Raw genomic sequence first — 22,407 nt, forward strand, 5'->3', positions numbered from 1 at the left:
TTTCGCTTACAATTGGAGATCTTCGAGCATATAGGACCTCAAGGGCCAAAGGTCTGCTGTCTCCAAATTAGTGTCTTCATCATGTCTCATTTCTAACTTTGTGACTCATGCGAGTGATATGCACAACAAAATTGATGTTACGGACAATCATTCATACAAATTTAGTTGCATCAACGATTAACAGACACTCACATGCACGATTGTAACTAGCTTAATAATCTAAACATAGATGTCAGAACCCGTAACTGCACTGCATATAATGCAAGAGGAAAAGAGAGATGTGGATCACATGACATGCATATATGGTCACCCACAGTCAATGTGTTTCAATTTTCAACTTTGAAACCTCTCACTACTCACAAGGCCTGTAATTTTTGTGGTGCAGAACAATAAAATTGTGAGTGACAAAAAGGGTCAAGGGATTCAAAGGGTTGTGGTCACCACCACACGTGGGACGGGGTCCCTTTGTAAAATGGTGGTGGTTCATTGATTGGCACATGACTTTCTCTCGTCACATGTGAAGTTCTGCTTGCTACATCCTTGATCCCTCAATATACCGGAATCTCTTTAACAGCCAAACTTTGTTTTTTTTTTTTTTTGGGTTCCGTTATCTTAAACCATGGAAAATCTCAAAATCAGTAAGCAAAAACGAAAGAATTATAAAATTGTGGACATTATTTTTATCAACAAGAAAATAAATAAAGATGGTTGGGACATCTACAAATTGAGGGTTACATCTTGCAACAAAAAATAAAACTAAAAACTAATATTTTCCAATAGTCAACATGATTCTTAAAGGTGCTAGTTGGACATCAGGCATGGGCTTAGAGCTTAGGGGTCTAGGCGGGGCCTTGGCGGTTCTTTTAATTTTGATTAAATTTATTATTAAATTAATGTCTACTTATACTTAAGAAAAATAATAATTGTATTGTGATATATAAATTACAAAATAAAGTGACATATAGATTATAAGGTATTAGAACATATTGAAAACATAGGGAACAACATATAATGAGTATTCATCTAAGTATTCAATAAGTCTCTTGCAATTTATTCAAAAAATAAAATGCAAAATGAAAGTTATCTATTTTCTGTCCAAATGAGAGTGCGTAGGAGGGTTTAGGTGGGCCAGGCGAGTGCCTAGGCAAGTCTAGGTTGCCTTTCTTAATTTGCAAACGTCTAAAGATTAATCAAGGCAGTGGTCAGCCTCATAGTGTCTAGGCAGTGCTAGGTTGGAATTTTTAGAACAGTGATCGTCACTCAACATCCAATCTTAATTCAGCAGTGAGGAAAAAAGTATAAGAACAAAAGTTAAAATAACCATTGTGGATGTAAATTTGTACACGGCTAAATTGACAAAATCATGTAAATTTTGTACACGGCTAAATTGACAAAATCAAACTTGCAAAACAACAAACACCGTTAGGTTAATTGACAAACATCTAAGAAAAATGGTAGGGAAATGACCTCTTATGCTTAAGTTAGAAAGATGGTTTGAGAGAAACTATGAACTTGAGAGAGTTCTGAGTAGTAAGTGGCGATATCCATTTTTCCTATTTGACTTGGCTATTTATAGACCTAAACCATAGTAGGTAGCCAGGAGGGGAGGTTGCAGGCCATACTAGGCAGACTTTAACGTTATGCTAGTAATGGAGCGGACTAATCTCCGCAGTCATTTCAGCTAGTAGTTCTGAAAGTCCCTGTTAGTAAAAGTATAGGCACGCCATACACCAAAGGGGAAACTCCTAAGAGCCAGCTTCTTGTCGCCATTGAGAGAGTATGGCTCGATGGCAGGAAATATCATGGGCCTGAAGCATCTTTGGTACATTGATGGCCGAAAAGCCTAATCCTCACATGGTAGGCAAGTGCCACAGTCCCTTATGGAAGGCAGACATAAGCCACATTCCTTAGAGTTGTTTTTCTGCTCATAAGGTCAAAGGTAAAACCGTCATAGCAAGTATATAGTTACATATCCTCTTATTAGATGTGATTAATTTATGTCTTCATAAGAGCACTTCCACCCTTAAAAAGTCTCATGGGCAATAGGCAATTTAATCCTCCTAAGTGAATAGTTACTACCCCTAGTGAACAATAATTGCCCAAGAGCATCTCCACCCCGTAAAATAAATGTCTGGACAATTGATAATTAAAAATTAATAAAAATAATAATATTTTATTGTTAATTTGATTTTCTAGGGTAAATATCAGTTTACTACCCTCATGTTTCGTGGTTTTCAACATTTAGTACATCAAGTTTTTTTCGTCCCAAAGTCATACCTAAAGTGTTAATTCTGGGACAATCTCATACATCCGTTAGTCAAACTGTTAAGTCTGCCGTTAATTGATGATGTGGCACCTATGTGGACAATGACTGGACGCCACGTGTCATTAAGGGTCCAAGTGGATTTTTTTTGGGGAGAAGGGGTTCAAAAAAAAAAAAAAAAAAAAAAACTTGATGGGCTAACGGAGATCCCCAACCCCCCGCACTCTCGTTCATCCTCTCATTCGTCTTCTACCTCCCACTAGGATCTTCTCCTTCGTAGAAGCCTTTGTCTTCTACCTCCCCCAATATCTTCTCCTTTGTTTGTCCTCTCCTTCGTCTTCGACCTCCCTCATCCCCCCGCACCCTCTCCCTCCCTTCTTTCTTCTGCAACCAGCACCCCTTCCCTCTATTCTCTCTTTTACAACTTGCACCACTCTCCCTTCTCTCCTCCTTCCTTCACAATTTCTTCCCCCATTCCCCTATCTCTCTCTAAACTCCTTGTTTGAAACCAAAGATAACATTGGTTAGGGTCAAATTTTGAATTCACTCAAATTCAAACAAACAACAACTTCTAGGGCTTTTGGAAATTCAATTGGCTACAATCCCAACAATGAAGAAAAAAACGACAAGGGTTTAGGGTTCTAGATCAGTAGCAACCAGCAATTAAAGTACCAAATCAAAGTTGAACACAAGTCTTACATGCTAAAGATTCTAGGGTTTCAAATTCGTAAAAAAATTCAATTCTAAACCAAAATGATGAATTTAGTGAATAGAAACAAAGAATCGAATCCAAGAAAATGGAGCAAATCTAAGGCGGTAAGGGAGTCTCGAATCCGAATGGGAAGTCGGAAGAACTATACCTTGCCGACCTTTGGGCTGGTGAAGAACTGTTGGGCGACAACGTTTTCTTTGTTGTCCTAGTCAAGAATGACGTCGTTAGCGCGGTGCTTGTCTAACAAGGAGATGCAACCCAAATCCAAGCAGCCGAGGTCCATGGTCAATAATCTTTGAGACAAGCGGGGATCAAGAATTGGAGTCGAAACCGACGAGAATTCGAGCAGAAAATTATGAGATCGAAGAGAAGATTGTGAAGGATTGTTTTGGTGTTTTTGTTTGGCGATTAGAAATGGATGTGAAAAATTTGGTTTTGGGATTGCGAAGAGGAGATGGCAGATTGCAGGTTGTAGAGAGGGATTTCAGAGAGGGAAAAGGGAATGGGGGAAGAAATTGTGAAGGAAGGTTGGGAGAGAGGATGGGGGTTGCAGAAAGACTAAGGCAAAAAGGGTTGGGGCAGGGGGATGAGGGAGGTAGAAGACAGGGGGATTTTTTTTTATTTTAATTTTTTTTTTATTTTTTATGAACCCCTTCTCCAAATAAAATAAAAAATAAAATAAAATTCCACTTGGACCTCTTAATGACATGTGGCGCCCAGTCATTTTCCACATAAACGCCATATCATCAGTTAACGACAGACTTAACAGTTTGACTAACGGATGTATGAGATTGTTCCAAAATTAATACTTTAGGTATGACTCTGGGACAAAAAAAACTTAATGTACTAAATGTTGAAAATCACGAAACATGAGGGTAGTAAACTGATATTTACCCTATTTTCTATGTTCTTTTTCTTCTTTTTTCTTTTTTCTTTTTTCTTGATTCTTCTTGTAACTCTCCCCAGATTCTCAACTCCTCCCGATCCCTCCCAAAGTGCAGTCCTCTGATCCATTTCTTCTTCTTTGTTCCTGGAATTTCCTCGATTTGCCACTCGAAGGCTGGAGATGTGGATGCTGGGTTCTCGACGGTGATGACGACGGTTCGATGGCGAAAGCTCGACGTCTTCCTTCTCGAAGGTTGGGTTCGCCAAACCTTCTCCAAGTTTCCTCATGGTCGTCGCATGGGGGAGAAATTTGTCGGAACGGGGTAGACGAAGGAAATTAAACGGAATTAAAAATTATTGCTAACATCAACCTGGCATTACATGAGCTGGGTAATTGGACTATCTCCTAGGGGATTCCACATAGGGTGGAGTTGCTCTAACCATTTACTGATGGATTAACATCAAACAATGGGTGATTATAATTTTTTTGGACTATGGAGTCTAGGGTACCGTTTGGTATGTGGGATGGGACATAACATAGTGGGACGGGACGCACTCGTCCTATGTTTGGTGCTCCAATTTGCCTGGGACGTGCTGTCCTGTGGAACAAATTTCAGTTAATTTTTCGTGTCACTCTCCCCTTGGAACGACTTGTTCTAGCCCATGAAACGCAAAATTATAAATTTTTGGACAACAACACCCCTCATCTTTTTTCATTAATTTCACTTCAAAAATTAAACAAAATTATTAAAAATTTCAGAGATCTCTCTATTTCTACACAATTAGCATAAAATATTCATTAAAAATCAAAATTACCTCACCAGATCAACTCAAAAACTGAGTTCTCTTGTTTTTCCGGGAAATCAAGCTTATTTGATCGCACTTCAGATTTTTCAGGAAACTGAGTGACAAAAACCAACAAAAAGTATTTTTCTTTGCGTTTGGTTTCTATATTCAAAGAAGAAAAACAACAAAACGAAGAAAACCCAGATTGGATAAAGGGTTCTTAAGAAAGCCAATGAGAGGAGATTTTATGGGGAAACAAATAAGAAGAACAAAAGGGTATCGGGAAAAGCGGGTGAAACGACGTGGCCGATTATTCAAAACCTATTTCATCCATCCTCATCAAATCTTCCCCATAAGGTAACTCTCAAATATTCATTCAAATTAGGATGAATTACACCCAAAAACCATCATAAGTGGCAAGACCCTTTTCTCCAAATAGGGTCAGCCACACCTCTATAAATAACTCAAATTTCTCCCAAAAACCTAATTCCAACTCTCTTGCAAAATTCTTCAAAATTCTTTAAACAATTTTCCCTCAAATTCGAACTTTGGTATCAGAGATTCTTCAGTCAAAAAGAAGAATGCGAAAATTTACATTCATATATGTAATCGACAAAAATGGCACGTGGAAATCACTTTCCCTCGTTGCCATCTCTAATTTGTAAAATGGAAACAACATAAAGAAAAGAAAAAAAAAAAGGCTTTTAGTTTTATGTTGATCTGACTGCACTATATGATCAAACGGTCTAGAAGAAGCTGAAATCCGTGGGTGTACAAATAATTACTGGCTTTGGCGGGACTTTTATTTCAAGCAGAGAGAGAGAGAGAGAGAGAGAGAGAGAGGCTATAAATTAGGTTAGGGCACCAAAAAATTGAAAAATTGAAGTTTCAAAAAGTCATCTCTGTGAACATGTTGAGGGGAAGAGAAAGCTTGATCCGATTGGTGGGCAAACGCCGGCGCTTCCTTCCCCACCGTCAATCACTCCTCTCCTCCCCTACCCAGGTACCCATTACTCTCCCAAATTATATATATAATAAATATATATTATCATTTTCTCAACAAAAAAAACATTTGTTACTTTGTTTGTTTCCAGAACTCTGTGAATCTGTGCACTGATGAAAATGGTAAAATCACTGGACACATTGAGAGTGTTGTGTGTGGAGGGGTTGCAGATGATGAGAGAGTTACTTGCCCTGTTTGCGGCCGACAAGTCAGTGGTCAAAACAACATCATCAATTCTCATCTGGGTATCTTCTTAATCCTATCATTTCCCCCTTAAATAGGGAGACACTCAGCTGGTGTGGTGACTTAATTAGTTTGTTAAGACGAAAGGATGCTTCCTATGTTGTTTTCGTAACATCATCACCGTTATGCTTTTTTGGTTTCCCCATTTTAAAGGAGCCCCAAGGAGGTGGAAGTATTCAATGCTTCTGAATTTAAATGGGATATATATATTATCAGTTTGTACAGGATCCTCTAGGATATATGTTGTTTGGAGTTGGACTGTGTGGGAGGACTGTACTTGTTCTCGTATACTAAAAACATAACTAAAACAGCATCAAACCTTAATGAATACCAGCATTCCGGTCTAACCAAATACCTGAAGAAGATAAACCCCTGAATAGTGCAGTACCTACCTGTTTTCGTTCATTTTACTTTTAAAACAAAAAAGAAAAAAGCTTAGCTGGTTTCTCATAGTATGCGATAATAACGGCTCAGCCTTTTAATATTTCAGGAAATTGTATACTGCATTGTTATCCATATTCCCATTCCCTTAAGATAATTTAAAATTTTGAGTTGTTAATTCCTGCAGTATGTAAGGTGTGTTAGATTAATACAGCCCAGTTTTCTGTAATGGGAATTGTATGATTTTGTTATCTAATATCCTTTATTTTATTGTAATGTTGTGTTTTCCATAATCTGAACTGGGTACTTATTACTTATTTTATTTTCTTGTAGATGTGTGTCTATCAAGGGGAACCAAGCGGAAGCTGACCCAGCGCACACTTTTAGAGTTGAACTTTTGCCCAGATTCAAAAGTTCAAGCTCGTTCCCGTGACTTGGAAGAGTTAGGAAATGAGTTATTTCATACAGTCCATGATGACGGTAGTGTACAGAGTGTTCATGGTTTTTCTGATGACAGCCTCTGTGGTTCATTATTGAATTCAATGTCTGATATGCAAAATCAGGTTAATAGTCCATCTAGAAAACCAATCAGTAAGGATAGGGTAAGTGCCGCTTTTGATGCTCACTCACTGGCCCCGAAGAATGAGGTGATGGATTGTGACATGACAATCACAGAGGATGACATATGTAGGGTCATTCTTGAAACTTTTATTGTTGGCCGTAGATTTAGTGATGAAAATGAATTATATCTTGGTGCAAGCATTTCTCTTTTAAGAGACCCTGACAATGTTAAAGATCCCAATGCCATTAAGGTCTGTTCCCTTTTCCTGGGCTTTTTTGTTCCGGAATTGAAATTTTACATTTTTTTTATTGTTTTAGCTAGTCTTTAATTTCAATTTATTAAGTTCTAACGAAGCACTAGATGGTCTTTTTGGGTTAGGTTATCTCTTCTGATTCAGGATGCCCTAAAGTGCTTGGTTTTCTCCCTCGCAAGCTGGCTCAGTATTTGTCTCCTCTGATGGAGAAGTACTGCCTACAGTTTGAGGTAATTCATATCTTTAGCAAGACAAAACATAGTCCCTAAACATCTGACCAACCATCTACTTTCTTATTTTCCACATTTACTTTTTGGTATTGCATGAATAAGGTGAAATTGCAGTGGTAGAGAATAACAAAAGGTTGATGACTATCTCATTCGTTTCTTTTGGAATTGGGAACAAATTCCCCGACACTAAGTGCGTCATATTTTTGTACACCTTCAAATTTCATCTAATTTTACTATAACATTATGTTTTTGATAAATGTTCCTCCAAAGAACCAAAAATAAAAGAATGAGCATAAAAAATTGTGAGTTGTGACCCAGTGGATAAAGCTCTGATCCTTTTTCCTGTGTGATTACTTTCAGGGACGCGTGATCTCTGTTCCAAAGCACGCTATCGATGTTGTTCCTATAGAGATCATGTCCCAGAAGACTGAACCATGTAGTGCCAAGGAATATTATAATGATGAGGCCTTCGTATTTTTGTGGAAAAATGCCCAGCAAGTAATTGAATCTACAAAGTCCTGTCCACCTAGTGCCATAAAGTATCAGGAAAACTTTTGTGTTTTCATACATGAGGTTTTGAGAAACAATTCTCACCTCTTGATAGATGATGAAAAGAATTTCATGGGTATCAATCAATTGCTTGTGTTTTTGATTATATTATTCTTTTCTCAAAAGTTTTTCTCACTACTGACAACTGTTATATGTATGCTGGCAGAGTTGTTTACTTCATTGACGGATGATAGTCAGAGGTTATTTGTACGGCTCTATATGCGAAAAGGTTTCTTATTTTTTAGATTAGTTTTATTCGGGTCATTGTTTTAGCTTTGCTGCTACTGTTGTATATTTGTGTGTCTTTTCATCTATTTGCCGTAAGAGATCTTGTGATTGTGGTTGAACATAAGCTAGCCTTGTTATCCACAATTTGCTTTTGGGTGATATCTCTTTGTTTTGCTGGTCATAAACACGAAATGTGCACCAATATGCTACACAACGTAGCAAATGCTACTTCTCTCATGGGAATAAACTATGATTCTAAAAATCGTGCCACTGGACTAAGGCTCCTCTAATCCTTTTGTCCTTCCTTCCAAGTTCCCAAGGCAAGACAAGACCAGTGTCACAACTAATACATAACAAGAATTTGATTGCCTGTAACATCTAGTCATTACCTACTCCCTTGCTTCCTACATAGATGTAACTTAATAATACTCTATATAACCTAACATTTCTGGCAATGTGTGTTGGACTTTATGTTGTTACATCTCTCATTTTTTCCATGCACTGCTCCCGGTGACAGTTGAGTGGTCTGTACTATGGTGCTTAGGGTTTTATAATAAGCTTCTCTCCTGACTTCTAAATGGTTGTTTTTTTCTCTACTCTTTGAACTAACTTGCTATGGGTCATGATTTCTATAATGGTCACCAAATATTTCTTTCTAAGATTAGTCTGTGTAAAGGAAAAAACTTCATATTTTCCTTCTCTGCCCATCTTTCATTTCTAGATTGCGTTTCTTACTGGGATATCACTTTTACTTGTGGAACTATATTTCAGGTCATAGTTTTGAGCTGATACATGTGAAGGAATGTGTAATTATTTAAGGGATGATTATTTTCGTGGTAATTTTAACATTGCAATGGATAACTTATGCTATATGAAGCAGCTGACCAGGATATGTTATTATATGTACTTCTTTAGTTTTACTTCATCATGCTTCCCAATGATGCCACCACATCAAGACCCATCAAGACCCTTTCAACCTTGGACACAAGCCATTCCATTTCTTTGAGCTAGCACTAAAACGGCTATAACCAGTATAAGATTACCCAAAATATTTCACCAGAACCATGTTAAAGACTTAAAGATATCACCCACGTACATAATCCAAGTGAAACTAGAACATTTTCTGCCCTTTTCCTTGTTTGAAATCTGAAAAGTGATTTTTATGTTGGTCTTCCTGCTCAGGGCCATGGTTTCGGCTATCTTCTATTTCATACCCAGAAGTAACGGAACCTGAACAAGCAGTTAAAGAGCTATCTGGTAATGTAGTTGTATTAGTTGGATATGCTGTATGTTTTCTTTTCAAGATACCAGATTAAGGTTGATGGAAAATTTATTTGTCATCTTGCAGCTACAGGCTATACCTCTTGCTTTGGCATTACAAATGAACTTTGTGATGATGAAATAAAGGAGATTCTGCATTTGCTCACTGTATCTGAACTCCGGGAAATGTTATGCATGCTTAAGCAGGTTGGCATCTAAGATTATTCCTATAGAGATTTGTTGTGAATTGTTTGCATAAATTTCTTATAGATGCCATTTCATGGAAAGAAATCAAAGATTAGATCGAAGAGAATGAAACATGTGTGGTGGTAATTATAGTTGATCCTTTTGATCTTAAAGAAAGTATGAATACCTTGTTAAAATGTTCACCACAGCATTAAAATATTTCATTCATCACAATTGTAATATGATTAAAGGTCCTTGGTTCATGACTAAGCTACTTGTAATATGATTAAAGGTCGACATCCCTATAAATGTACTCCTTGGTGGTAAAACCACATACTTTATGAACCAAATGTGGGTTCAAGCTGGAGAGGTGTCCACTAGTTGCCTAGCAAAACAAATGTAGCCTGTAATTATTTCGTGTCCATAAAACTTACTGAGCATGGTAATCAAGTTGGATGCAAGGACTAAGAAGGTACTGAACAATGATTATTGTATGATGGGTTATTTATTTGGGAGAGACGGGTATAACATGGCTCACTGACCTTTTCAATAGGATTTTGAAAACGAAGAAGATGCCAAATGAGTGGCGAACGAGCACTTTGGTGCCTATCTACAAGAATAAGGGCGATGTACAAAATTGCATGAACTATAGGGGTATTAAGCTAATGAGTCATACAATGAAGCTCTGGGAGAGAGTCATTGAGCATAGATTGAGGCAAGAGACACGGGTTTCGGACAACCAATTCGGGTTCATGCCAGGGCGCTCAACCATGGAGGCAATCTATCTCTTACGAAGATTGATGGAAAGATATAGAGATGGGAAAAAGGATTTACACATGGTCTTTATAGATTTGGAAAAAGCGTATGATAGGGTCCCAAGAGACATTCTTTGGAGGATTTTAGAGAAGAAAGGAGTACGAGTAGCATATATCCAAGCTATACAGGATATGTATGAAGGAGCAAAGACTGCCGTAAGAACTCATGAAGGACAAACCGATAGCTTTCCCATAACTGTAGGATTACATCAAGGTTCATCCTTAAGTCCTTACCTTTTTGCGTTGGTAATGGATGAGTTAACAGGACATATTCAAGATGATATTCCTTGGTGTATGCTTTTCGCAGACGATATAGTGTTGATAGATGAAACTCAGGAAGGGGTAAATGCAAAGCTTAACCTTTGGAGAGAAGTGTTGGAATCTAAAGGTCTTCGCCTAAGCCGATCAAAGACAGAATATATGGAGTGCAAGTTCAGTGCAAATGGAGGCCAAAACGAGTTAGGGGTGAGGATCGGAGATCAAGAAATATCAAAGAGCGACCGTTTTCGTTACCTAGGATCTATCTTGCAAAAGAACGGAGAATTAGATGGAGATCTCAACCATAGAATACAAGCTGGATGGATGAAGTGGAAGAGTGCATCCGGCGTGTTGTGTGACCGCCGTATGCCACTGAAGTTCAAGGGAAAATTTTATAGGACGGCAATAAGGCCGGCGATGCTGTATGGCACAGAATGTTGGGCGGTGAAGCATCAACACGTACACAAAATGGGTGTAGCGGAGATGAGGATGCTTCGTTGGATGTGTGGGCACACGAGAAAGGATAAGATTAGGAATGAGGATATCCGGGGTAAAGTAGGAGGAGCCGAAATTGAAGGAAAGATGAGAGAAAATCGGTTACGGTGGTTTGGACATGTGCAAAGAAGGCCTACTGACGCTCCGACTAGAAGATGCGACTATGGGACAGAGGTTCAGGGCCGAAGGGGTAGAGGAAGACCTAGGAAAACTTTGGAAGAGACCCTAAGAAAAGACTTAGAGTACTTGGATCTAACGGAGGACATAACACAGGACAGAACACAATGGCGTTCTAAGATTCATATAGCCGATCCCACTCAGTGACTTGGATTTTCCAAGTCTCCAACCGAGAAGTTTTCCTCACTCGGGAAATTAAGGGAACACTACCTCAACCTACATGCTCCACTCACAAAGCTTCAACATACAAGCTTCAACAAAAGAAAATTCAAAGAACTTAGCGAAGAAGGCTTTGGTGTATTTAACATAATACGTTGAAATGAAGGAAAGCTTATTTATTGATATCCCCGATAAGTTACAAATATGTACATATACTTGAGTCAAAATAAACAAACAAGAGGGAGCCTTCACAAAGGTTGCTTAGGAGAAGTCTCAGCAGTCGGTAGAGCCCCAGAAAGAGAAGGCACCGGAGGGGGATCATTCGGAGCCTCAGTATTGGACAGAACCCTAGAAGGAGGAGGCATCAGAGGTTGATCATTTGGAGCTTCATTACGCGGTACAGCCCCAGAAGACGAAGGCAATAATTGCCTTTGGAACAAACCCACAAATCTCTGATGATCAAGTAAAACCTGACCATCAGATTCCTTCATTTGGTCAAGCTTCCTCTTCATGTTTGTAGCATAGTCATGTGCGAGCCGGTGCAACTGTTTATTCTCATGCTTGAGCCCTCTAATCTCCTGATGAGACTCATCACTTCAGCCGCCAACGATTCAACTTGGCGGGTTCGAGCAAATAGGCGTTGGGCCATATTAGACACAAAACCTGCACACTGAACACTGAGAGCCAGAGAATCCTTAACAGCCAACTCATCAGACCGTTTGGAAAGTAGTCTGTTATCTTTGGGAGTGAGAAGGTTCCTGGCCACTACCGCAGCGGTCATATCATTCTTCATCACGGAATCCCCAACGGTAAGAGGACCAGTAGGGGAGACGAAGGATGGGCGCCATATGTTGTCTGGAGAAGGTGGGGCTGCCTCTTCAACAAGGTTCAAGTCAAAACGACGGTCGGAGGGGCCAGACATTTTCAAAGGTGTTGAAGAGAGAAGAGGTCGGACAAATCAAGATCTTAGAAGTGCAAGAATGGAGCTTCTACTGGTGGATATTCAAGTGTGCTTTGGAACTTAATGTCAGCCCCTATAAAAATCTGCACTCGACGAAGCTTTAGAAATCGAAGAGGCGCCTGCTCAGAAATCGAAGAGGCGTTTGCTTTCTCAAAAGCTGGGCTGCTCAGAGACCACGAGGGTCGATCTCAGAAATCGAAGAGGCGTTTGCTTTCTCAAAAGCTGGGCTGCTCAAAGACCACGAAGGCCGATCTCAGAAATCGAAGAGGCTTGCTTTCTCAAAAGCTGGGCTGCTCAGAGACCACGAGGGCCGATCTCAGAAATCGAAGAGGCACCTACTTTTCCAGCCTTGTCAGCACCTGTCACACGCACACTCAGCTTTGCGGAAATTATGGGCATTCTGTCGAAGATTTCTGGCGAAGTAGAAAACACATGAATCGTACTGTTCAATCACCCACTTCCCACACGCAACAGTAGCTCATGGGTACCACAGATAACTTTGCCAAAGTTCTCTGACAAGGTTGAGACACGTGAAGCTTGCAGCTCCCACTACATCGCTCTGACCAAGAAGAGTAAAAGAATAGCAAAGAAACAAAGTTTAGACACATAAATTTTGAAGGTCTAGCTACCATATTATTACCCACAAGGGTAAAGGAACAGTACCACTGCTGGATAATTGGAAAGTCCCGGTGTGTCAACCTCTGTGCTTCGTGGCAAGGTAGACTAGCAAACATGCCCAACCTTTACTCACATTCGAGAAAACACTCCCAACAAGATTGCTTGCTCCAAAATCGAAGAGGCATCGCCCTCCGAATCTCGAGAGCCAGACTCCCAACATGATTACTTTCTCAAAAATCGAAGAGAGGGTAAAGGAACAGTACCACTGCTGGATAATTGGAAAGTCCCTGTGTGTCAACCTCTGTGCTTCGTGGCAAGGTAGACTAGCAAACATGCCCAACCTTTACTCACATTCGAGAAAACACTCCCAACAAGATTGCTTGCTCCAAAATCGAAGAGGCACCGCCCTCCGAATCTCGAGAGCCAGACTCCCAACATGATTACTTTCTCAAAAATCGAAGAGAGGGTAAAGGAACAGTACCATTGCTGGATAATTGGAAAGTCCCTGTGTGTCAACCTTTGTGCTTCGTGGCAAGGTAGACTAGCAAACATGCCCAACCTTTACTCACATTCGAGAAAACACTCCCAACAAGATTGCTTGCTCCAAAATCGAAGAGGCACCGCCTTCCGAATCTCGAGAGCCAGACTCCCAACATGATTACTTTCTCAAAAATCGAAGAGACACCGCTCTCCGAATCTTGAGAGCCAGACCCCCAGCAAGATTGCTTTCTCAAAAATCGAAGAAGCATCATTCTCCGAATCTCGAGAGCCAGATTCCCGACAGGATTGCTTGTTCAAAAACCGAAGAGGCACCACTTTCCCAACTTCAAGAGCTGGATCTCCTTGGATAAAGCTTGTCTGTAATCTTCACACGCAACATCAGCTTTCCAGATACCACAGACCACTTTTTCAAAGTGCTCTGACAGAGTTAAAATATGTGAAGGTGGCAGCTCCCACTACCGTGCTATGATCAAGCAGGGTAAAGGAATAGCATTATTACTTGATGTTAGGGAGACTTCTATATATGTCGACCTCCATCCCCAACGGACAGGCAGACCTGCAAAAATGCTCAACCCTTCCTCTTATCTGAGAGGGCACTCCCAACGAAGCCTTTCGAAATATTCAGCTTTCTTTCCCCCTGATAACACCTCTGTAAACAAGCTATACTAGAGCAAGAATATCTCATATCATCGGGGTTAAAAGCAAGAGTATCCCATATCATGCTTTTTCCCTATCTTTTCCTTTGGCCTTGTTCTTACCTGCAAGACAAGGAGAAAGAGAGCAATCAGTCAGCACTTGGAATCAAGCTTCCAGTCAGGAACTGACTGCCTGGAACCCCTTACCTGATTACTTACCTGGCATTGCTCTCGAGTACTCATCTTCAACATCTTATGCTTCCAGGGAAGATACCGCATCTGCCTGAGGAACAGATAGGGCAAGTGAGAAGGATACAAGGAAGCATGTGGAGACAAGCGTAACAGCACACGTGCCGATACATCCACTACTCTGTCAAAAGCAAAAGTATCCCATATCAGCAGGGTCGAACGTACTCTAGATTTGATGGACTTGTTTTGACCCTCAAATTTTTCAGTCGGCCTTATACTCTGGAGGAAACCAGAAAACCCTCCAGCCCAGTTCAAGAATAAGCCTGTGGAAAGTTACTTCTTCAAAAGCAAAAGTATCCCATATCATCTCTTCTAATTTTTCTTCTCTTTATCCTTCATGCTGCCTGCAAGATAGGGAGAATGTGAACAATCAGCCGGAGCTCTGATTGCTTACCTTGTCTGTCACCTCTTTCAGCAGATCCCCTAGCTCGGCGACTTGGGGGACTCCTACTACATGGTTTGTATCGCGCTTGACCAAGCCTGAAACTACAAGTAAGCTTCAAGTGAAATTGATACATTACCTTGTGCATCTCCACCAATTACAGATACCACCCCTGGATGGAGGAAGAGTACTTTCAGAGAAGATGCCACATCTACCTATGAGACAGATAAGGCAAGTCAAGACGATACCACACTCCGGTACTTAGAAGTTTCGTGGTTACGAGATCATTCTCCCACAATATTTCCTAATGTCATTTGTACTAAATCATTCACTTGTACTCACTAAAGGAGAGCTTGAACCTATGTACTTGTGTAAACCCTTCACAATTAATGAGAACTCCTCTATTCCGTGGACGTAGCCAATCTGGGTGAACCACGTACATCTTGTGTTTGCTTTCCTATCTCTATCCATTTATATACTTATCCACACTAATGACCGGAGCAATCTAGCGAAGATCACAAAAAGTGACCGTTTTCGCTACCTAGGATTTATCTTGCAAGAGAACGGAGAATTAGATGGAGATCTCAACCATAGAATACAAGCTGGATGGATGAAGTGTAAGAGTGCATCCGGCGTGTTGTGTGACCGTCGTAGGCCACTGAAGCTCAAGGGAAAATTTTATAGGACGGCAATAAGGCCGCGATGTTGTATGGCACAGAATGTTGGGCGGTGAAGCATCAACACGTACACAAAATGGGTGTAGCGGAGATGAGGATGCTTCGTGGGATGTATGGGCACATGAGAAAGGATAAGATTGGGAATGAGGATATCCGAGGTAAAGTAGGAGTAGCCAAAATTGAAGGAAATATGAGAGAAAATCGGTTCCGGTGGTTTGGACATGTGCAAAGAAGGCCTACTGATGCTCCGGTTTGAAAATGTGACTACGGGACAGAGGTTCAGGGTCGAAGGGGTAGAGGAAGACCTAGGAAAACTTTGGAAGAGACCCTAGGAAAAGACTTGAGTACTTGGATCTAACGGAGGACATGACACAAAACCGAGCGCAATGGCGTTCTAGGATTCATATAGCCGACCCCACTTAGTGGGAAAAGGCTTTGTTGTTGTTGTTGTTGTTGTATCAATTATGTTTATCATTGTAATTGCTGGCCTATGCAAGATGAAAGAAAACTGGCCTTTATAGGCTCATGAATTGTGATGTGTTTTAGGGTTTGAAAATTTAGGGTAGGGCGAGGAGGAGTTTATGGGGTTTATTCAAACGGAGCTTACAATTAATATAGTTGGAAGGATAAATAAGGGCTTGGTATGAAGAAAATAGGGTTATGAAGAAAACAGGTTGCACGATTGTTCTGGGCAAAGCTGGATAGTTTTAAAGTTGCTTTGTAGGATTATTTAGGGGTAAAGATTGTGCAGAAAGCCGTGATGCTCCAGAAAGTTAGATGAGCATGTGGATAACTGATGTGGCAACCTTGCCAGGAAGTAAGTCAGTTGCAGTAAGAAAATTAGTTTGTATTTTTGCCGGAAAAGATCACTAACTGTAAAAGACAATTGTTTGAGGAAAAAAGCCAGAAGTTTTGTGAAGTGGGTGTATTTGCTGTTTTTTGAACACAATTGGTTTAGGAGTCCATATGTGCTCTAGTGGAGAGCTTCTCCTCCATGTCTGTATTTTTTAATGTTGCATATGAATAAAATGTATGTTTTTTATAAGGAAAAAAAAAAAAAAAACTGGCCATGTCATTGAATTTTTTCATATATTTGACAAGAATGTTGTTTGTAACACTACTCTTTTCTGGAAACCTGTAGCATGATTGGGTAATTCAACAGGTTTTGATCTTTATTCAATTTTCATAAAAATTCTAAAATGCCTTTCCAGTTTTAGATTATTCAACAACTCCTTACTCCAACTTCTTAACCATAGATTGATTTCAAATTCATGAACCGTCCCCCGGGTTATTTATTTATTCATTCCTGTCAAAACGAAACAATTTGAGTATGAGTAAAAGGTCTTCTTTTTATTTTAGTCAATTGTGGTAGTTTCTTCGGTTTATAGACGTTTCACCTTTTTTTCCTCCAATTTTAATCATTGTGTTTCATACCCAAAAAGAGGAGGATTTACAAGTTCCAATCCAAAATAATTGTTTGAAGTTCCTAGTGTCTACCAAACAGTTTCTTTTTCTTGGGGTGTATATGGAGGGAAAGGAATGATAGATATCTCTCTTCTGATTCTTTTGTGAAGTTTTGGAACAGGCTTTAGACTACAATTGTTCAGAAGTAGATATTGTCACATCTTCTTTTGAACTTAACGGGTAGTTTTATTTTTCTTGTCCTTTTTCTTTCTGTGAATAAAATTCTAGTATCAAAGGCTAACTCAGACAGTTGATGGTAAATTAAAGATAACGAATTGTGTGCCTTAATATCATCTTTTCTTATTTTACTTCAGACAAGAGATTGGATAATAATGTCACTGAAATTGAAGGCTCAGTTCTTGTTGAGTAATAATTTTACCTTATCTTCCTAGTAGTGTGTAACCCAATATTTTCTATGCATTTAATGTTCATTGTTGATGATATATGGAGCATTGCTGGTCGTTCATTCTAGATTTGGTTGTATCCCTAGTTTATGCTCCTAAAGTGATGAATTGGCTTTCGATGACTACACAGTACGAGACCTACTGTGTGGACAGATACGGGTCAAACATTTTTATCATTGTGGTGGATTAAAATTACATAAGCGTATGTGAGCGTTCGTTCACTCATGTGTTGGTATAGGACTGTGATTCTTAATATGCATCTTGAGCACTTCTTTTCTTTTCACCCTTTTTTGCTGGGGAATCGATGTTGTTGAGGTAGGCAGTGTCTTCACTTTTTATTATAGACACATTCTATTCTCACTTATTTTTGAAATACGTTTATGTTTTTTCACTTTGTTATCTGATGGGTTTTGGTACTTCTACTGAGGCTACAGAATGGCAATCGTGGCATGAGAAAGCAGGATCTTATTGCATCTCTTCTTTCTTTGTACATAGATGAGTCATGGTATTAAATATTTTTCTGTTACACATCTATTAATATGTAAACGATGTGACTTCATGAGCACATCCTAAGTTTTCTCTTCCTGTTGGTTCTCAATGTGCAGCACTTTACTGCCTAATATGGTGTTGGATCGAACAGGTGTTTGTGTTAGGATATCCTCAAAAGCGGAGGCCCTCATCTGGCGTGCTGAGGTGCTTTAATGTCTTTATATTTTATTTTCTTAGTACAGATGCTTTAATGTCTTATAACCTTAATTCCACAGTAATGAGGAAAGTACTGGTTACACTGGAAAATTGCGATTATTTTTTGTTCTATGCAGAGACTTTTCTTCCTGAATGGAGAACAGGATTTGTCAGCATTTCTACTAGTGGATTTGGGAATAGTCAAGTATCCAACTTACAAGTGCACAGTATCACAACAAATTTTCTCAGGTCGAGATGGCTTGCTTGCTTATGAAGAGGTGTTGCTTTGTTCTACGCGAAAATAATTACCTTTGTTTCCTTTACCATATCTAATGACCTTGTCTTGCAGGCCATTGAAGTGGCACAGATCATTGATCAAGCTCTTGATGGAAGCAACAATGGAATTGTGTTGAAATGCATAAAGATAGCTGATGCTCGTATGTCTAGTGAAGTAACTCAATTCTTAACTTCTGAATCAATGGCTCCATTTCTGTCCTGTTTCTCTGCTCCGCATGTCTACTCAAAAGTGGTTTTACTAGGAATCTCCTTTCTAGAGCGTGAGCATAGGTATGGATCTTGGAATTACTTTACATTTTTTTTACGGCCATTGTTTAGAACACATATCCACTTCTGTGTCTAACTTTTATTTTTTATTTTACTTTTTGTTTAAAGTTAGCATCTTTCATTGACCTCATAAACTATTTCAATACCATAGCTCACTTTGACATGTTTAAAGAATGTTTTTATATTTGGTTAACAACTGTGTATGTATTATATGGACTAGTACATAAATTTTTAATTGTTATGAAACACTGCGAACTGTTGATGGACAAAACTGGACCTCTTCATTATAATCCTTTTCTTTTGCAGATTCTTGGAAACTAACTCTATTTTTATCACTTTTGTTTCTAAAACACTTGTGCTGCTATTGTTTTTTAACAATATTTATATGATAGAATATATTTCTATGGAATTTATATTTTACTCCAAATTTGTCATTCTGCACTCCTGTCGTTGCGTTAAAAATAATGAAATATTGATTGTGAAGTGCAAATGACAGCTGGGAGTTGGAAGGGTAGCTCCATTTTTCTATTATGTAACTGGCATACAATCCAAATATCATATCCCAGTTCTTCATGAATTGCTATAAAAGAGAAACCGATGAGCCTAAACCCTAAGTTGTGTTAATTATCTTTGTAAGTTCTCTGAGTTTTAGTATCTATACTTGTAACTGCTATGTTTTTTGCATCACTAGCCCCATGAATATGCATGGAGAGCTCATGGGAAAGGAAAAGTCTGATGTTTTGCATGCTGAGAGAATGTATTTATTCCACTCAGGTATAGTGATGCAATATATTTACTGAAGCGGCTGCTAAAGTGCTTCACTTGTGATGGTAGAAGAGGATACTGGACACTAAGGTTATCAATTGACTTAGAGCAAATGGGCTATCTGAATGAGAGCCTTTCAGTTGCCGAAAATGGGTTACTAGATCAATGGGTGCGTGCTGGTTCAAGAGTGGCACTTCAAAGGAGAGTCCTTCGCTTAGGAAAACCACCAAGGCGATGGAAAACACCTAGTTTTGCAGAGTCTGTCAAGAGGAAGATTGTCGAGGTAATCGCTTAATTGTGTTATATGCTTGTAAAACTCTCAAATCAAAAGAGTTATTATATTTGCATTTTAGAGTATCACTTTTTCTTCTGACTCGGTTTCTCTTACCAACAATTTAGGTTCATGTACAAGGGAGACCTCTAAATTCCGTGATTGGTATGAAGAGCAGGTTTTATGGAGAAGATGGAGAGCAATGTGGGGTAGAGCAGCTAGCGTTGCAGCATTATGCTGGGGAAGGGTGGCAGGGTGTTCATTCAGAGAGTGGCATTTGGTTGACTATTTTTGGGCTTCTTATGTGGGATATTATATTTTCTGATATACCAAATGTTTTCCGCAACAGATTTCAGGTATGTTTGACAGTATAAGTGTGCTACCAAGCTCCTGGATTTTTTAAGTTTTCTACTCAATGTGCCTTCATGCATATGTGTATGTATGTATATGTATTTGAACACTTGATTTACACAATGTTCCTTCATGCATATATGTATTGCCCTTATGCAGTTATAAGGTTATCACAAAGTTTATGTGAGTGAACAAAACGAAGTTAAAAGAGGCAAAGTATGATAAAATTTAGTGCCTTTGTTCTTAATCAATACGACACATGTATATAGTTCCTTTTACGGTTTTACCCTCATTATACAAGCAATTCAAAGTAATAAATTACGCACAAAGATTGTTTACCCATGCTTTTCGTGTCCAAAGTTTAACCTGCGCGGGTCTTTTTGTTAATACATGACCTTTAGTAAAAAATTGAAAATTCTATTTTGCAGATTGCTCCCTTGGATTTGCAAACTGATAGCTTTTATCTGGTGAGAAAGAGCCATATGGAATCTCACTTACAGAAAATTCATGATGGCATGGCTGAGGAGATCCTCATCACTTCATGGGAGTTACACGAAGGAACATCATGCAGAGGAGTTAATTGGGACCACCATTCCCTGTCCGAGCTTCGAGCAGCTGTTACGTGCATTGGTGGCCCTTGTTTGGCCTCATTCTGTCGACATCTAGCACAAGATTATCGCAGCTGGTCAAGCGGAATGCCAGATTTACTGCTGTGGCGCTTCCATGGGAAATACAAAGGTGAAGCCAAGCTTGTCGAAGTTAAAGGCCCCAGGGATAGACTCTCTGAACAGCAGCGAGCATGGCTGCTGCTTTTCATGGACTGTGGGTTCAACGCTGAGGTCTGTAAAGTGATCCCTGTCTTGTGAAGCTAATATGCTGCTTTGATCTTTAATTGGAAGCATGTAATCATGATGTTGAAGATTTGGTGTTCAATTGGAAGCATGTAACAAGGACTTTGAAGATGCATGAAAGACCAACTGGAAATAATTTTCAAGGATTTGGAACGCAGGAGTTGATCGGTCAATCACCAGAGTAATTATGGGACAATGTTAGGAGTAGAAGAGCCCAATGCAGCATGGAAAGAAGTTGATTATGATTGTTACGTAGGTCCCAGTTGATCTTTCTCAGGTGGGATAGACGCTTTTTCCTGCAGATATGGAAATGATGGGCATTGTGCGAGTTGTTGGATGACATTAGAAGTCATGTCCCCAGGCACGTATGCTACTCCATTTACTTGGACTTATTTTTAGAAAACGGCCATTTATCAATTTTTATGAGACGTTTCTGGGGATAATTTTCCCGGAAAGTGGAGGAATGGTTCACAATGTTGTTGCATTCATTATTGAGAAGCAGGCAGCAGGTGAAATACTTGTATGTGGCTCTCCTTTGGCAGTAGAGGAGTTGAACCACATCTTTGTACAATGCATCTCTAATAAAGTCGTTTTTCCTCTAGATATCTCGTCTTGTGATGAAAGAATGGATTCTTTGTCATTGCAATTGCTAACATATTATCACACGTCAACGGTGTTACTTTCGTACAAAACAATTTTAAGAACACATGCACAAACTTAAATTATGTTAAGATTTCCAACCCTTGGATTTCAAATGAGGATCAATTCGTTGTTGAAGCTCCTGAGTGTTAGCCCTCTACTAGTATCCACATGAATGAACTCTAAGTTGGTGAAGTAGGAAGATGATGAATTGCTTGGTCCTTCTCCAGGTAGGTGCGGCAAAGGGTTTAGCATTTCAATTTCTCTAAATTGAAAATCCTAATTCCCTTCTCTCAATTTTTGGTTTTACAGTATGTAAAATCAACGTACCATACGGTACCTAGGAGAACAAGAATCCTATCTTTATCTTTTAAATATATACTTTGTTACTCCTCGGCAATAGAACATTGCCAACTCCAGAAAGATATTTGCAAGAAGCAAAAAAGCTTTAGTTAAGAGCAGGGACGAAGCCAAATATATTATTAAGTGGGGGCAACTTTTTAACATTTGAATTTTTTTTTTGGATTTTTTTTGGACTGAGTGTGGGTCTTTGGTCTTGGTTGTTGGAGCTTTTTCGACGTCCCTCTTTAGTGGTTCAATTAGTGTTACAGGTTTGTTTTGAAACTTTTCTTACAACTTTTTATGGTTCTACTTGAAAACTGCGGATTATAGTGGCTTGTAGTTTTATATGGGGCATTTGCTGTCCTCGCAATCAAATTTGGTTTAAGGGCAAGTCTACTTCCCTGGCTTATCTAAGTGTTGGTTAGCAGCCTAGTTTCGTGACTCAGCTCTAGTGTGTTTTTCGAGTGATAGCTCCTCCTCTTTGGTACCTATTTCTTCAATATTGGGTATCTCGCTGCTTTCTACCATGGCTCCATCCTTTGTTCCGGTCATCAGGAGGTTGCCAATAGTCGGGTGGCTCAAGGTTAAATTGATAAGTCTTGTG

General features: G+C 39.4%; 1 protein-coding gene across 3 annotated transcripts; it reads left to right on the forward strand.

Moving 5' to 3' along the window:
- Positions 1-5,455: 5,455 nt before the first annotated feature.
- On the forward strand, positions 5,456-21,423 carry LOC103444119 (fanconi-associated nuclease 1 homolog). Of its 3 annotated transcripts, none has more exons than XM_070804622.1 (15): positions 5,456-5,649; positions 5,741-5,894; positions 6,607-7,085; positions 7,214-7,318; positions 7,679-7,943; positions 8,034-8,096; positions 9,278-9,352; positions 9,444-9,562; positions 17,771-17,841; positions 17,942-18,029; positions 18,158-18,298; positions 18,370-18,587; positions 19,359-19,632; positions 19,745-19,976; positions 20,400-21,423. In XM_070804622.1, exons 1-14 carry the CDS (start codon positions 5,557-5,559, stop codon positions 19,943-19,945), a joined length of 2,346 nt encoding a protein of 781 aa, XP_070660723.1. In that variant the 5' UTR covers positions 5,456-5,556; the 3' UTR covers positions 19,946-19,976; positions 20,400-21,423. The 3 variants fall into 3 exon arrangements, with proteins under 3 accessions (XP_070660723.1, XP_008381256.3, XP_070660722.1); XM_008383034.4 differs by having other exon boundaries at positions 19,749-19,976; XM_070804621.1 differs by having other exon boundaries at positions 18,158-18,220; positions 19,749-19,976.
- Positions 21,424-22,407: the final 984 nt, after the last annotated feature.

This window comes from Malus domestica, chromosome 09, assembly GCF_042453785.1.
Source record: "Malus domestica chromosome 09, GDT2T_hap1".
Taxonomy (NCBI): domain Eukaryota; kingdom Viridiplantae; phylum Streptophyta; class Magnoliopsida; order Rosales; family Rosaceae; genus Malus; species Malus domestica.